The sequence below is a fragment of the Thamnophis elegans genome, chromosome 7 (genome assembly GCF_009769535.1).
Source record: "Thamnophis elegans isolate rThaEle1 chromosome 7, rThaEle1.pri, whole genome shotgun sequence".
Taxonomy (NCBI): domain Eukaryota; kingdom Metazoa; phylum Chordata; class Lepidosauria; order Squamata; family Colubridae; genus Thamnophis; species Thamnophis elegans.
The window spans coordinates 65,080,676-65,098,694 of NC_045547.1; the positions used below are offsets into that span (position 1 = coordinate 65,080,676).

Sequence of the window (18,019 nt, forward strand, 5' to 3'; positions counted from 1 at the left end):
ATTCACTAACTGATTACTGTCAGAGAGCATTAGGTTTATGTCTGCCTTGAGCTATGAAAATTTGTATGTTGACTATGTGTGGGTTAAGAATATTGCATGCCATTGCTTCCATATAGATTTATTTAGAAGAATATCCCTGAAAACACAAATCGAACAATTATTCTCCATAAACTTAATTATATCCCCCATGCTCACTTCACATTTTCACAGAGAATATTGTGTAACTCTCTCTTACTTCAAAAGGGAAGTACTTCCAACTAATCTGCCAATTCCTGAAATCTAGATTTGGCAATATATTTTTACAGACTTCTTCTTTTTGAAAAAAAAAAAAAAAACCCACAGTGAATATGTATATAATGGTTAGGAAATATTACTCCAGAAAGGACATCTAGGGATTTTCCAGAAAAGCTTATACCTTATAAAAATACTTTGAGTTTGATATTGATTCATGGATAAAGGTTTGAACATTTCCTCAAACAAGGTAGATACTATTGGTATATACAGTATATCACAGAAGTGAGTACACCCCCTCACATTTTGTAAATATTTAAGGATTTCTTGCCAGCAGTTTAGACATTAATGGCTATGTGTTGTGTTATTTTGAGGGGACGGCACATTTAAACTGTTATACAAGCTGTGTACTCACTACTTTACTTTGTAGCCAAGTGTCATTTCTTCAGTGGTGCATCTATATTCATATGCTCATCTGGGCCCAGTTGAATTGACTGGATGCAGCATTTGATGCATGGGGGAAACAAGAAATACAACCCAAGTTCCAAGGCCAACAGTATTTACTTTTGTCCAGCTTCCTGCAAAGAAAGCTAAATCAGAGCCAATGTTGCAATCCAAGAAAATCTTTTAGATGTTTTACTTTGAATTAAATCCTCCTCTATTTATTATGGTGTGTTTGTGGGTTGTAGAGGAGAGTCCCATCTTAAGTTATAGAAGTTATAAGGATATGCCTTTTTTGTTTGCTTTTATTTATAGTTTTTTTCAGTTTTTTTTTTTAAAAAAATTGTATTTTAACTTTATTTTGAATAAAACAGAATGAAAAAAAGGATATGCCTCCACATGTCAATATTTCTGATTTTAACAATAATAAAATTTTCTGTATTAGAAATACTACTATTTTATCATAATCCAAATCTCTGAGTTTAATATAAAATACAATCAGGGTTCTTGCTCAAGAGTTTGCTTTAATGAAGGGGTCAGAGTTGCTTCCTGGCTCTTCAGTGGATTTGCAAGTTCTAACAGTAGGGCAGAACTCAATTTCAAGTAGATCCCAACTCTCAAAACTCTGAGTGAGGAGTCAAATTTGGAATTTTATCACTGCATTTCTTGAAATAGCAATAGCAATAGCAGTTAGACTTATATACCGCTTCATAGGGCTTTCAGCCTCTCTAAGCAGTTTACAGAGTCAGCATATTGCCCCCACAGTCTGGGTCCTCATTTCACCCACCTCGGAAGGATAGAAGGCTGAGTCAACCTTGAGCCGGTGAGATTAGAACCGCTGAACTGCAGATAACAGTCAGCTGAAGTGGCCTGCAGTACTGCACCCTAACCACTGTGCCACCTCGGCTCTTAAACAGGATAGCCTTTGGAAACTGAGAACATAATTAAGTGAAAATTAATAAATACAGAATAATAGAGTTGAAAGGGTCCTTAGAACTCTTTTAGTCCAACCCCTTTGCTCTGGCAGGAACTACCTATACCATTTCAGACAAATGGTTGTCCAATCTCTTCTTTAAAATTTCTAGTGTTGGAGCACCCACAACTTCTGGAGGTAAGCCATTCCTCTGATTAATTGTTCTCACTATCAGGACATTTCTCTATAGTTCTATCTTCCAGAATTATTCAGGGTAAGAGAATAAAATAAAAATGACACATAACATTAATGTATTTGAAAAATAATCTTAGTGGAATGCTTGTTTCCGCATGTCTCATTTTGTGAAGTAGTGTCTCAACTGAAGATTCTTTCCATGCAAACAGGTCAAAATACAATTTAATTGCTTTGAAGTCAGTGTGGGACAACATCTCTACGTAACCATGATGACAATTCCAAATTATTGTGGAGTTAAGCTGACTCAAGAATATTACGTTGAAGGTAGGAAACATTAAAAAATGTTGATCTCGTGTGCATGCAGCTGTGTGCACTTTCATGTTTATGCTAATGCAAATACTAAAATGAAGATGATGCTGACACAAATATCAGTTCAGGTGATTTACAACCATTTACCAATTGTTTGAAGTATAACAACACTGAAAAAAGTAACTGACAACTGATCCTTCATGCTCACAAATGTTGCAGCATCTCCACAATCAAATGGAGTTGCACATGTGTTTGCCTGCCACACCAGTGGTGGTTTTCAAATTTTTTAGAACCTCTTCTGTAGGTGTGGCCTGCTTTGTGGGAGTGGCTTGCTGGCCATGTGATCAGGTGGGAGTGGCTTGACAGTCATGTGACTGAGTGGGTGTGGCCAACTTGTAAAATATGGCGAAACTCCCTTAACAACGGTCTTGCTTAGCAACCAAAATGTTGGCTCAGAAACTCTGGCATTTGAAGCACGCAAGTCTTAAAGCTGTCAAGTTACAAGTTATCCTTGCACCCCTAACCCTTTAGAAAAAAACCCCCAGGGGTGTTCAAATTTGACAGCTTTAAGACTTGTGCACTTCAACTCCCAGAATTCCTCCTCTTGCTCTTCATCTTGATGATGTGCGGACGGGTGGGGGCAGGGAGCTGGAACCGGTTCTAAATGGCACTGTAGATTTGTGGAACCTCTTCTATAGAAGAGGTTAGAACTGGCAGGAACCCACCCCTGTGCCACACATGTAGAACCATCTCCTCTCCCCCTGACCTCCACTTGTCCACAAAGCCGAAAAGGTTGGGGAACTCTTGTTTTAGACCAGTGATGGCTAACCTTTCTGCCATCGCATGCCTAAAGTGGGGGTAGGCAGGGGGGGTTGTGCATGTGCGTGCCCATACCCATAATTCTATGCACCCACCCTCTGTGCATGCGAACGCCCCCCCTGCACTCCCCCCCTGTGGTCCCCCCACTTTTGGCACGTAATGGCATGGTGGATCCGTTTTTCGCCCTCCCCAGGCTCCAGACTCTTTTTAGGAGCCTGAAGAGGGTGAAAAAGGCCTTTCCCGCACCCGGAGGCTCCCTGGAGGCTGGAAATGGCCCATTTTCCAACTTCCAGGTTGCACATTGGGCCATTTTTCTCCCTCTGGAGGCTTCAGGAGGCTTTCCCTGAAGCCTTCGCAGTGTGAAAAACAGCCCAATGTACAAACCGGAAATCCATTTCTGAACTTGCGTTTTGCACGTTGGAAAGTTTTTCACCCTCTGGAGGCTTCAGGAGGGGTGGGGTAGGCTGTTTTCACCCCCCCGGCTCCTAGAAAGCATCTGGATCCTGGAGAGGGCAAAAAAAGCATGGCAAAAGCAGTGGGGGAGGGAGCTCTGGTCACGTGCATAGCATTATGGGTGTGGGCACGCCCATGCACAAACCCCCTTCGCTCCCCCGCTTTTGGCACGCGGTCCAAAAAAACTTAGACATCACTGTCCTAAGTTGTGTTTCTATAATGGCTTAGATAAGCCGCTTCATTAGGTTCACAAAAGTCCAAAATCAAAGCAATCACTCATAGACCCAGAAGCAGAAAGAACCTAACTATATTTGAGAAAATTTAGCCCTCTCCAGGTTATCACTCCAATTAAATCCCTTATTTAATCATCATAGCTGAATCAATGAAATCTTTGTAATCTGTATGCTATTAAGGGCTTTCTACTGATTTCTGACAATCCCTCATGAAAATAAACAAGTTGATAATATGTTTTTTTTAATTTTGCAGACTGCAGAAACAATGATGTGGGGAAAAATATTCCAGATTGTTTTGGTAAGTTGAGGTCTCTGCGATCTAAAACAGTAGCATATTTAGTAGTCTGCTAAATATTCCATCAACAAGAACACATGGGTATTATCTATAAAAATCAGCTTAAAAACAGTTCTTAAATTCTTCTTTTTCTTCTGAAGCTGGCAATCTGGAGTTGAATCAAGGGGTTCAGAAATTGGACACAGTGAGGGCTGAAATGCAGCACAACTTACTAAAACCATTAGGCTTCCAAAGAGAAAAACTGGGTATCAAAGCTGGGTACCATTCCTCTAAAAATAATGAGATATTTTTCTAGTACAAGCCCTCTCATCTCATTTCTCCTGCAGAAATTATCCTTGAATTGATGAATTCCAGAGGTAATTTGTTTTGCAGAGGTTCTACCTTTCATATAGTCCTGCCGTCATCTAAAAAGATTCTTGTTTCCACAATTAACTATTCTAGCATCCACATTCCCCATTTTATGATTCAAAGTGAAGAGTTATAGGCCAATTGTTGTCTAATTTAGATAATATCTCGACTAATAGGTGGTGTTCAAATTCCATTAATCAAATGCTTTATGTCCTAATTTAGAAGTGAGTTGGTCAATTAGAACCTGTGATAACTAAATGCAAAGAGTGGAAAGAGTGCAGAGAAGAGCAACAAAATGATTAGGGGGCTGGAGGCTAAAATATATGAAGAACAGTTACAGGAATTGGGTATGTCTAATGAAAAGAAGGTTTAGGGGGTGACATGATAGCACTGTTCTAATATTTGAGGAGCTCCTACACAAATGGTGTATGTGTGTCAAACTATTTTCCAAAGCATCAAAAGGCAAGACAAGAAATAATGGTTGGAAACTAATCAAGGAGAGAAGCAACCTAGAACTAAGGAGAGATTTCCTAATGGTGAAAGCAATCAACCAATTGAGTAACTTTCCTTCACATGTTGTGGGTGCTCCATCACTGGTGGTTTTCTAAAAGAGACTGGACAACCATTTGTCTGAAATAGTATAGAGTTGGACTTAGAAGACCTCCAAGGTTCCTTCCAACTCTATTATTCTATATTCTAAATAAGAACTGAAGGTAATGATTATTATGCATATTGTATATATGTGTGTCTTATAAATGCACAGAAACTTGATATCTGGTTAAAGTTTCCTTCTAATCAGTAACTGGAGAACAATGGAACAATCTGGCCAGCTTGAATATGGAAATCCTAGACTAGCTACTGTTTTTTTTTTAATTTGAACTTTGTTGTACTCTTCACCATAATTTTAGCTGATTTCCAAATCCAATGTGTGTTTTCTTTTATCAGACGGGAAACAGAGCAATACCTCATAGTTCAAAAAAGACAGTTCCACATATATCTCTTGAGACAAGAGATGCTGAGTTTTATAGCTTCCTTGTCAAAAATAAATGTGATTAAAAACATGTATGTAATAATTGGAGAACCAGTTTGGTGTAGTGGTTAAAGGCATCAGGCTAGAAAGCCAGTAATTGAGAGTTCTAGTCCCACCTTAGATATGGCACCAATTGGTTGATTTTGGACCAGTGTCTCTCAGCCCTAAGAAGAAAAAGGCAACGGTGAATGACTTCTGCCAAGAAAAATTGCAGAGACTTGTTCTGGCAATTGCCAGGAGTAACACTGACTTGAAGGCACTCACTCACACTCACACTCACACTCTCTCTCTTTCACACACAGAAAGTAATTATTAGAAAACGCATATGATTTCTAGTACTTTACTTAATTTGACCTCTAAGGGACTTACTTCCAATTGGACATGTACAATCGGAGACATTTCTTTTTAGGATTCTTTAAGAGTTGACACTTGGTACTACAATTTTATTTATATTCACTCCAGATAAATTTGTATAAGATTGTACACTAACATTTAATACTTATTGAAATCAAATTTCCTGTACAAATAACACCAATATTCCAAATGAAGTTTAAACTCCTCAATTATCTTGTCTTGTATGGACACACAATAATTATTGGCTACCAAAAATACAAACATAAAACAGTACCCTTACTGTTTTTTCTTTGTTGTAAATTTCAGTGAGCAAAATGGCTTATAATGTGGACAGAACAAGAAAAACTATTTCAGTGAATATTTCAGATGTCCAAAACAGAGACTGTTATGTCCGTTTATGTCATCAAAGATTTGTATGTGAAGATGTGGGGCCTGTCACTTTGGTAAGTACTTGAAAGAAGCTGAAAATGTTTTATGAAATTAATTCAGCTAGCAAAGCAATACTGAAGGCATTTCAAGGGTAACATAATTCCATGGGAATTCCAATTCCAATAATAGAAATATGTTTTTAAAAATTATTATTTTTTCCCTTTTCCTAACATCTGCACCTTCCTTTCTTCCACCCTTTTCTCTTGCTGTTTTCTTCCCCACATTCCCTCTAGTATTTGAAGACATCTAATTGTGAGAAGTTAAATGAACAGAAATTCTAAGGATTTCTAAATGCAAATGATAAGATTTGGACTTGTTGCACTATAAAGGAAGGGAATACCAGTTTATGAAAAAAATGTATGGGATAGGATATAATAGGAGCTGCAAATTTGATAAATGCAAATGTGCAAATTTGATAAATAATTTATATATGAGGAAAAAAGAAAACAAGAATACATAGGCATAATTCCTAATGTGATCGGGATTTTGTTGCTATGTTGGAAATTGTCTTTGCTAAGTATTATGAAAAAAAAAGCTGTATTCAGTTCTATGTGACCAATGGTTAATGACAAAAGCTTATTGTAGAAATTGGATGTTTTACTTGAGAAAAAGAATAGAAAATGAATAAAAAAGAATAAACAGAATAAAAAAGAAAAGAGGTGCATACAGTTATTCATGATACTGACATATTATAGAAGAAAATGTGTCTGCCTTTTGGAATATCAGAATGGAATCATGAATAAAACTTAACACACGGCAATATAGGACAAGTGAAGGAAATTATTTCTTCACTTAACCCATAGTTAAACTCAGTGGTGGGTTTCAAAAATTGTTCGAACCTACTCTGTGGGTGTGGCCTCCTTTGTGGGAGTGGTTTGCCACCCATGTGACTGGATGGGAGTGGCTTGCCACCCATGTGACCGAATATAAAGATGCCAACGACACTTGTCAGAACCCCCTTAAATTACCTCACACACAGCACTGGCATGCATAACAATATGATGTAAACTTGTTTTTTAAAAGGCATCTTTGATTTGCATTAAAACAACTTCAACACACGCAATGTTCTGATTGCACCACAAACGCAGTAGTCATCCTTACCTTTCACAGAAGCACTGAGTTTTATAAATATGAGCATGATAGTGTAGAATAATCATATCCAAGGACCAGTGGTGGGTTTCAAAAAATTTTGGAACCTCTTCTGTAGGTGTGGTCTGCTTTCCGGGTCCACTGGTGGAACCTCTTCTAACTGATTCGGTAGATTTGACGAACCGATTCTACCGAATAGGTGCAAACTGGTAGGAACCCACTTCTGGTTAAACTATACAATGTTGTAACTATTAATACATACTGGTGGCTGCCAAGTTGGCCAACTTTACAGAGCCTTAGATTAGTTCATAATAGTTAAGCCCATTTGTAGTTATTAGTTATGAGAGTTATGGATTAAGGTCAATATTAGAGAATTAAAAATTCTGGCTTTCATTCTTCCTTTCAATTGTCAAGACAAGAAGATAGGTACTAAGAAACATTGTTTGGTGCTGGAAATATAAATAGAATGGGAGACTGGACTGGAATAAGAGATGACAATGGGCATCTGATCTACTTAATTTCTAATAAATATGAAAGAGAATTTAGAATAATAGGCATCTTGACCAGTGAAAATGTTAGCAAACAACCCATGCAACATACACAGAAGGAAAACAACCTCAATGCACCTAAGTGATATTTTCCCTTACAATGGAAATTCTTCCAAAAGGCAGTAGGAGACTCTTTTTCCATTACTCTCTTTTGTATTTCCTTCCTTCCTCCCTCCCTCCCTCCCTCCCTCCCTCCCTCCCTTCTGACTTTCTAAGGATTTGTACACAAAATCTTCTTTCTTCAACCAGATCTTTGACCGAGACCTTCACCTTTTGCTCCTATTTGAGAGGAAGCTTAACTTTTTCAGGACTGTGTGAAATTAGGAACTTCCATCAATTTCTGATTTCTTCCCCCAATAATGTCTTTGTGTTCTGCTTATCAATTTCCAATAGATATTCCTATAGTCAATAATGGACTATAGATACCCTCTTGGGATTGTTGGAAGAAATGTCCATCTGGGTTCAGTTCCAAGTGGGGAGAAAGACACTAGAAACATGGAGACTGCTTGGAAATATGGTTTTAATGGTGGACAGGGCCACATGGCTTGAGGACCTGGGCAAAAAGGCGATCACCTGCCTTAAAGATCTTGAAGAAAAAGGGGAGAGATGCTGAGAGTCCCTGGGTTTTATTCTCTCTTGGCTTTTGAAATTGAGCTTCTATTCTGATTGGTTGTCTTGCAGGGACAACTTTGTAGGTTGTAGGTTGTCTTTTGAGTCCCAAGCTTGGTTAAGCTGTTGCTGGGTGATCATGTAATGAAAGGGCTTTGGGATTTCTGTTATGGCTCTGCCTGAAGGAGATAGATCTTTGTTAGGTAGAATACACTGGCCCAGGCCTTAATGTTCCATTTAATATTTCTTAAAATATTTCATTTCCCTAGGAGAGGGGTGGGTGTTAACTTCCTACAGGGTCATTACTAGATTTCTCAGCATATTCTTATGTCAGTAAATATTAGACTGACCCCTGTTAACTTTGGACCATATTTATCTGCTTTTAATGTTTAAACTAGTGCTAAAGAAAGTTAATGCAAAGACATGTAACTAGAATGGTTGGAAAGCAAAGATGGATAAACCATGTCATTGGGAAGGAGGCTAGGGGTATAATTGAGATTCAAAAATATGAAGTCTTCTAAAGGGGATTAGGAGTAGGACTTCTCTCCATCTCTTTTGACTAGGAAATTGTCTTTGGCACAACTGCAAAATCCTTTTCTTTCTTCCCAAGTAATCCCCGTAGTCTAAACATATACATGGAATTACTTTGAAATAAGTCAAAAGACAGCTTTAATTCTACCATGATCCTGGAATAATCCACAAATAACTGCAATGTTTTGCAGTATTAAGCTTAAAGTGCTGAGGAAACCATCTTGTGCCAGCTTGAAGACCTGCTGTGCGGAACAGCAAAATGCCCAGATGATATTTGTATAGATACATGCATCTTTCTGCAACTCTTCCGTCTGTGCAAAAACATTTGACTTGTCACCTCCTGTTTTATCATTTCAGATTCAGGGAAAAGACGCGATGAAATCTGCTTCTTTGCAATACACTCAACTTCTGCCTTGTCTGTGCATTGAGGTAAATGTTTCCATGTAGCTTGATATACGAATTAGCTCAATATACAGGAATCCTTAAAATACCCATTCACAGCTGTCTACGGGATTGGGTCAACATACAAAAAAAATCAGCTGGCGCTTTGACTATGCCATAGTGGCCACGATCTTGAGATTTTTGAGCACAATCTGCAGACAACTCTGAGATCTGTCAGGCCCGGAAGCCATCTTTTGTATTGGGCCTTCAGGCCTGCCACATTTATTGCTGTGGAAAAATGAGAGGGGGGATTATATGGAGTACGGGAGATATATAGTTTAAATAACATTCCTTTCTCAGAGAGTCAAGGTCATCCTAACCTGCACCAGAGGTGGGTTCCTACCGATTCAGCCTGGTTCAGCCGAGTAGGTAGTAACTCGGCTGTCCACACCCCCAATATATATAACACCCCCGGTTATATTGTGCATGCACATACGTGAAGCGTGCATGCACCTGAAGCGTGTCCCTGAGTGAACCAGCAGTAAAAGAATCTGGAACTCACCCCTGACCTGCACCTAGAGTGGTGTGACTGGGAGGCATCTCCAGTTGGGATGGTGTTTGATTGGACCATGTGATGGACATGTGGGTGCTGGGAAGGGACTTGAATTTTCATTTGGATGAGGAAAACCTGGAAGCTTTCATATTTGGGTTTTCCCAGATGTGCCAATATGACATCTCTAATGAAATGAGTTTGAGGAAACTCAAGGCTCGGTGTCTTCTTTTGTTAGGGGTGTTACTTGGAACCCTGACAAGATCATGACTTAGGGGAGGCTAATCCTAAATGGAAACCTCCCACCCATGATACACAGATAGCAAAAATCTCAAAATGGTTTGCGTTAGTATTACATCCAGTTTTCAATATTTAATCATTACAAAAATAATAATCACATTCATTTTATTTAGATATTTTCAAGAGAAGAACTGAGAAGTTTATTTTTGGCGTATTCTTTCCTATTGTACATTTATGTTATTTCGATTCCTCCATAAGACGCTTTAGGAGAAAGGCCATGTAGACAGTGTCATATGAGCAATAGATATTTAAATTGAAAAGCAATTTAAAAGTTATGGTGATTGGAATTAATGGATGCATATTTGGATTACAGGTATGGCCGGCAATTTTAGATGCACGAAGAATGCAGTTGTGCCCATTCAAGAATGGCAAGTGATATGTCCTTCTTGCTTTTTCTGAGTAGTGATTAGGCAATTTCAGAAACATAACGGGTGGGAAGAATAATGTCACATGTAGTTGCCCCCCCCACAAATAATCTGTCACTTGTGTCATTTGAGTGGGTAGCAAACACAAATTGTAAAGTAAACAAACCAATATATAAATCTGACTTCTTTTCTTACAGATGTGTTCCTACATTTGCTTATTTATAAAAATTTTGAACTAAGCCCTATAACAACAAACAAAATGTGATTGTCTTTCTTATTTTTCTAATAATGGGAATAATTGCAAAAATCTCATCATTTATGTTGTTGCTATTACAAGACAGGCATATAACCTTCACTTATCATTCTGATCTAATTGTAGGACAATCATGGATTCAGGTCAAATGACAGAATAGGCCATATTAGTATGATTCTTATCTATCTATCTATCTATCTATCTATCTATCTATCTATCTATCTATCTATCTATCTATCTATCTATCTAATATAAACTTCAGAATGTGTTGTTAAATTGAGCAATCTCTCTCTCTCTTTCTTTCTCTCTCTCTCTCTCTCTCACACACACACACACACAACAATGTGAAGTGTTTTGTTGACATGAATCAAAGTGCACATGATGCTAACTATTGTTTGCGTGTTAGACTGTTGAGCATATGCTTAAGAAAACAGGGCACAATGTAATTTATGGAGTTTCATCAAAGCCAGTGAAATAGTATCATCTGAACATATTTATGATCTGGTTTCTCTGTTTGCCAGAGCAACCCCACTTGCACTAGTGATTAAGATGCTGGTTATTATAATTAAAACTTTATATAGGTCAAGTGCTGAACATTTGCAGGACCTTCTAATCTGAGTGGTTTATGTCCATCCAATAAGATCTAGCAGGGACGTCTGAATCCCATATTTGAGGGATTCCCATCTTCAGGAATCACAAGAGTGGGGCTTTTCTGCCTGCCCCTTTCCTTTGCAAGAATGCTATATGTGAAGGCAGGTTAGCACTAATCCTGTTGACATTCCGAAAGCTATCATGGCTTGGTTGTTCTGGAAAACATCTGGGGACTGGGCATAAGATAATTCCTCTCCATTCAGTAGTCAATACATCTAGGACAGTGGTCCCCAACCCCCGGTCCGCGGACCGGTGCCGGGCCGTGGAGTACCTGGCACCGGGCCGCGCAGCGGTCGGGGGCCATGATCGCTGCAGCGGCCGGGGGCCTAAGAGAAAGTCGCTAGGCCTACGGGACAACGTCGTCCAATCAGTAAGTAAAGTGGGATGAAGGAGGGGTGTCGGTTCAGTTCCCTTCCAGTTGCGCGAGGAAGCTTCGGTAGGCGGGCGGATGGGATGGATAAGCCAACCGAAGAAGGACAAGGGCAGGGGTAGCCAATGGACGTTAGCTTTTGGGGCGGGAGCTGTATTCTGGCTGGTCGGCGAGGGAGGGGAGGTAAGCTAAAGGGGCATGAATTAAGGCCGGGCGTTCGGTTGCTGAGCAGCGCACGCAAATTGGTGGCTGGGGTGGCCGGGCGCGTGCCTGGGACGGTGTGCGGAGCGGGGCCACCGGACTGAGCCTCTCTCAGAGGCGGTTGGTGGGCGTGTGCCGTCGCGAGGTTTCGCTGCGAGGAATGTGAGAAGCCCAGGTGGTTGTTTCCTCCCCCCCTCTTCCCCGCGAGCTCTCGCCGGCGCCGGGCTTTCCCCTCGCTCGTCTGCGGCCGCCGTTTTTGTCTCCCGCAGAGGCTGTTCCCCGAACCACCACCACCACCACCAACCCGGCCTCCCCTGTCAGCGCCCCGCGTCATGTCGTGATCTCCGGGCGGACGTGTGAGACCAGGGAGGTGGCGGTGACGGCTGCTGCTGCTGCTGCCGCCAATGGGGCTGCTCCGGATTATGAAAGTCGTGGTTGTGTGTGTGTGAATGCGATTTTCGCTGGCAGAGCACTCGGGCCACAACACGAGTGATGTCACCACAGGGTCAAACACAATCCTGATACGGTCCTCAATGATATCGAGTTTGACACCCCTGCTTTAGATCCTGATAAGTGTTTTAATAGACATAAAAAAGATGAAGAAAGACTAACCTCTATGTTATTTTTATGGAAGGCCTGCCTGAAAGTTATAATGGTAGATTGTCCACAGATTTAAGCAGGCGAACACCCTGAGAACAGGGGCATATCAGAGAATGCAGACTTGAGAATAACCTGTCAGGACACGGTAGGACTTCCTCTAGCTACCTTAGAAAGTGCCTTCCTTGTTACAGACCTAGGCAGTGTATTAACAATTTATCCCAAAAGCGCAAAAGCTCCTGGGCCGTGCGCAAAGGCTCCAGGGAAGAGACACCCCCCACCCCTGCGCGCGCTCAGCGGGCCACGGTAAAATTATCAAAGGCTGACTGGTCCGCGGCGATAAAAAGGTTGGGGACCACTGATCTAGGACAATGATGGTGAACCTTTTCAGCACCAAGTGCCCAAACTGGAATGTATGCGCCTGGGTTGGTTCAGGATTTTTCTACTGCCAGTTCACTCAGGGATGTACTTCAGGTGTCTGTGTGTGCTCTGTGCACACTCTTGATGCATGTTTTATGTGCACTCTTGACGTCCAAAATGCGTGTATGCACAATGGTAAAAAAAACCAAGATGGTGCCGCTTATGGTGCCGCTGATAGAACCGGGTTGTGGGTGGGTGGCCGAGTTACTACCTACTTGGCCAAACTGATTCAAACCGGTAGGAACCTATCTCTGGCATGTGCGCAGGCATACGTGCCAGAAACCCAAAGACCGGCATTGAAAGCCCAAAGGCCAACTGGCCAGCAGGTCTTCGGGTTTCCAGTGCACCAGCGTGCATGTGCATGCCAGAAACCAAAAGAGCAGCTGGCGATGGCTCATGTGCCCATATTAAGGGCTCTGCATGCCACCTCTGGCACGTGTGCCATAGGTTCGCCATCACGGATCTAGGAAAATGTTGATAGATTGGCGAGCTGATATTTTTTTATTCGTTCAATTCTATTTCTGTTCCATTTTTGAATGACAGAATATCTTTGGAACTGGGTGGCACAAAAATTCCTGAAAATAAATGAGTCTCCAAAATATGCAGACACACTATTTATATCTCCTTTCTACTGTCATTCAGAGTTGCCATGATAAATTAAAAGCTCATTTGATATATATTTAGCCAGAACAATAGCATTCCAATGATTCATAAACCATATTTTCACATGGACTGATTTTCTTTTTAGCTACAAGAACTGTAAAGAAACAACTTTAGCATATGATAGAAACATTTTTATCTCTTACACCGTAATTTGTATACGCTTATGAAGAGAAGACAACATGTATAATTTGAAGTTAGCAACAAATATCAAATATGATATTTAAGGGTGAACGTGATAATAAATAAGATGGCTTCATGTCTATTTTTTGCAACAAATAATAAAGTTTGCTAAATTAGGCTAGACTTACTCATTTTTTGTACCAAAATGGTACAGAAATAAAACCTGTCACAGTTTTAGCATAACAAAACATGTAACAATAGTAGTAGATACTAACTCTGAAAAAAAAACCCCATTTATTAGAATAGAATAAAAACTTTATTGTCACTTTAAATGTATGCTAACCAGCATACATTAAAATGAAAGTTCATTGCTTTCAGCTCTCAAAAGCTAACCATTTATTTATTTATTTATTTATTTATTTATTTATTTAATTAAATATATTTATATGCTGTCCAATCCCGAAGGACTCCAGGTGGCTATGTGCATATACCCACATACACACCCATACATGACACATAGAAACATTGCAATCCAATTTGAATGTATACATATACATGGTGGGGAAAAAAAGAATACTGAGAGTTTACAAGATGGATGGCAAGTCTTATTTCTTAGATACATGAAATTTGCTTCCAAATTTGCACATGCAGGTCTGGATTAACTATTATGCACAATGGTGGGTTTCCATTATTTTTACTACTGATTTGCTCTTGTGCGCGCGTGCGCTTCTGTATATGCGCAGAAGCATCTTGGCAGGTGGAGTGAAGCCTCCCACTGCCACCACTACTGGTTTGTCCTGGGGGACAACCCACCTCTGATTATGCAAAATAAGCATGTGCTGAAGACTCTAAGAGGAGGGGGCATCACAAAGGTTTTTCTCCTGTTAAGTCCTTAAGTCTTTCACTGCCACACTTAACTTTTGCCAGGTTTTCATACTTGTTTTTATTTGTATTTGACTTTAATCAGCACTGCTAAAAATATATGTTTTTTGGCATGATGAGTGATTAAAAGTTTGTTTTGAAGGGATCATTAGATATCACATTTGTTCTCATTCTATAGAAGGAGAGCTTCCTTTCCATTGAGGAGCACCATTGTTGGGTTGTGCTTGGGACATCAGTTGTGCTTGGGACATCCAGTCTTATGTACATGGAAAGAAAAGTAAATAAAAAAAACAGAAAGAAAGACGCAGCATTCTATAACCCTATACCTTCTAGTGTAAGGATTCTGCACGGTTATTTGATATGGATTTCAAACTATCGGTGATGATTAAAAAGGGCTGCAGAAGTTTGGATACTACTTCACTAGCAGAGAGGAGTGGAAATTAAGCAGGCGAGGAAGCAAATGTGCAGAGGGGCTAGAACCAGCAGCGACCCAGGTCTGCCACACCCCTGAATCTGTTCTCTCAGCGGTGCTGTAGGTGCCGCCATCTTGTTTTTGGCTTCTGCGCATGCACAGAAGCATTTTTAAAATAGTGTGCATACACGCATTAAGCGCACGTGGGGCGCATCCCTGAGCAAACTGGCAGTAGCAGCAGCCGGAACCCACCCCTGGACTGCACCAGTAGAGGCTAAACCAATTTCATTGTATACATGATGTACAATGACAATAAAGGCTTTGAAATGTGAAATTCTGAATGTTAAAGGAACTCATATTTATATGCCTTTGTTTTCTTCATTTTTTTTTGTCTTAGATACTAAATCCCTGTGGGATAATATTATTTATCAACCTGCCACACAAACACTGAGTTGGGAAGCTGCCTGTCCTGTTCATGTTACTGTCAGCCTTTGTCAACTGATGAAGATTAATGATCAATGTGTTGATCTTGAGGGCACTGTCAACATTGCTACAGAGAAAGTAAGCAATAATTTAAAAAAAAGGAAAATGTTCACTATGTAAGAGGCAGGCTTATTGCCCAGATCTTTTCACATTACTTGCTGTCATGAATGTTTCTCAGATGCATGAAACTTCATTTAGTTCAACTGAATTATTTTAGTCAGATTTACTAGGCAATATTTTAGACTTGTCAGATTCCTATAATGAAGCCTTATACTGTGCTCAACAGCCCATGCAGATAAAAACAGAGACCACTTATGCCTATCTTTCTTGATATCTGACTCACTTGTAAGGCCAAAAATGCATACCCCAATCCAACTTTCTATAAGCTGAAATTGAAAAATGGAAAACCTAATCTGGGTTGCTCTAGGTCAGGGGTCAGCAACCTTAAACATTCAGAGCCACAAAGGTCATAAACAGAAGCCCCCCATTCAATTCAGGAGCCGACCAGAAGTCTGGTTCCCTCATCATAGTGTCTCCTCCTAGTGCAGCATCTTTTTTCCTCTACCTGTCCTAACCAAAAGCCCTATCAATTGTGGAGCTTGGTTTGGTTGGTTTGGTTGGTTGGTTGGTTGGTTTATTGGTTTTGTATGCCGCCCACTCCCGAAGGACTCCGGGCGGCTCACAATAAACAGGGGAGGGAATAGATAAGACAATACAAACAATTTTAAAATCCACAACAGTCACAATTAAGACGGGGCTGGGTGCTTTAACAGCCCCCAGCCTGTCAGATCAGCCAGGACTTAGTAGCTTTACGGAAGGCTGGGAGGGTAGTAAGGGTCCGGATCTCCACGGGGAGCTCGTTCTGCTGACAGGCAACAGGGAGCTGCAGCAGGGGGATGAAAGAGCCACATGTGTCTCCAGAGCCGGGTTGCTGACTCATGCTCTAGGTTGTAAATACAGTACTTTCCCTTTGACAAATCTCTCACTTCTCTAAAATTTGAATCACACAGATGTCTTATTGTAAACATGAAAGATACTGCTTTATATTCTTGACACACATACGAAGCAACATCTGAATCAAGACACACCTATAGCCAATGCTAATCCCCTTTTACAAAACTGGCAAAATGAAACAAACAAAACTAAATGAAAGCATTGCCAAATATTTTGAATTAATGTGATCTGCATCCAGAGATGGATTTATAATGTAGAAGCTTATCTGCAAACATCAATAATAGAGAAGGTTTTCACAACTGCGTATTACACTCTCTGTATAGTTAACTAACCCTGTGTCTTACGAGTTTTGGAGTGGGTGAATCAAGATGGAGGATATATGGATCTCTGGAATCCATTGATTTTCATTCAGCTGATTTTTAAAAATGAAAACTGCATGGTAATGGAAGAATTATCACACTCTATTAAAAACACAAAGTAACCCAGTAAAAAATGTACTCAGAATTTGGAGCTCTCTACAAATACTCCTATTTCATATCAATGCTAAAGACCTGCATGACTATATGAAAGCATGTATTTCTTGAGTTGGAAGAGGAAGTTCATTTTGGCTTGCCTGATCATGTTGCAGAAATAAAAAGGCTACCTTCTTTTGCAGCAATTCTGGGCTCTCCAACTCATGCTTCCACTTTATGTATCACTTTCTGAAATGCCAGGAAGAGGATAATATACAAGGGCTTTCAAGGAAGTGATGAGACAGGGAAGTCCAGCATATTCATGAATGTGCATCATTTAAAAAAGGGAACATTCCTACCCCACCTTACAGGGATACTAAGCAATGTAAATAAAACACTTCTCCCTTACATCCAGTAACTTCAAATATCTTACAGGGAAACCAAGAATAGTGAATTCATTATGGGCTCCATTGGGAAACTCATTGTAAAGTTTGCAGTCAACGGCATCCATAGTGCAGTAATTATGCATCCCTAGTCAATGAATAAGGGATGTGGTGGCTCAGGGGCTAAGATGCTGAGCTTGTCAATCAGAAGGTCAGCAGTTCAGCGGTTCGAATACCTAGTGCTGCGTAACAGAGTGAACTCCCATTACTTGTCCCAGATTCTTCCAACCTAGCATTTTGAAAGCATGTAAAAATGCAAGTAGAAATATAGAAACCACCTTTGGTGGGAAGATAACAGCGTTCCTTGCGCCTTTGGCATTTAGTGATGCTGGCCACATGACCATGGAGACATCTTAGAATAGTGCTGGCTCTTCGACTTAGAAATGGAGATGAGCACTGCCCCTAGAGCTGGAAACAACTAGCACGCATATGAGGGGGAACCTTTACCTTTACCTTTTTAGTCAATGAAAGATCTTCTTTTCCATACCCCTTTGGTGCATAAATGATATAACAAATGTCTGTTAATTTCAAATTTCAACCACTTATTACAAAAAAAAATCCCAATGGGCAAAGGGACATTAATAGATATGGTCTACTTTGAGGGTGCTTACTCATTTGAGTTTTTATTTTATTCATTAAACAGATTAATATGACCAGCAAAATCACACATGGTGATTTTAGGTGGTGTACAACAA

The 18,019-nt window shown here is 40.2% G+C and overlaps 1 protein-coding gene across 4 annotated transcripts in view; it reads left to right on the top strand.

Moving 5' to 3' along the window:
* The window catches only part of LOC116511631 (putative interleukin-17 receptor E-like), a 64,855-nt gene that overhangs the window by 25,992 nt on the left and 20,844 nt on the right, over nt 1–18,019 (top strand). For all 4 annotated transcript variants that reach the window (XM_032221784.1, XM_032221783.1, XM_032221786.1 and 1 more), the window contains exons 5-10: nt 1,990–2,104; nt 3,848–3,892; nt 5,928–6,064; nt 9,185–9,256; nt 10,372–10,426; nt 15,390–15,553. In XM_032221784.1, the coding sequence (XP_032077675.1) occupies nt 1,990–2,104; nt 3,848–3,892; nt 5,928–6,064; nt 9,185–9,256; nt 10,372–10,426; nt 15,390–15,553 (588 nt within the window). The remainder of the gene's footprint in view (nt 1–1,989; nt 2,105–3,847; nt 3,893–5,927; nt 6,065–9,184; nt 9,257–10,371; nt 10,427–15,389; nt 15,554–18,019) is intronic.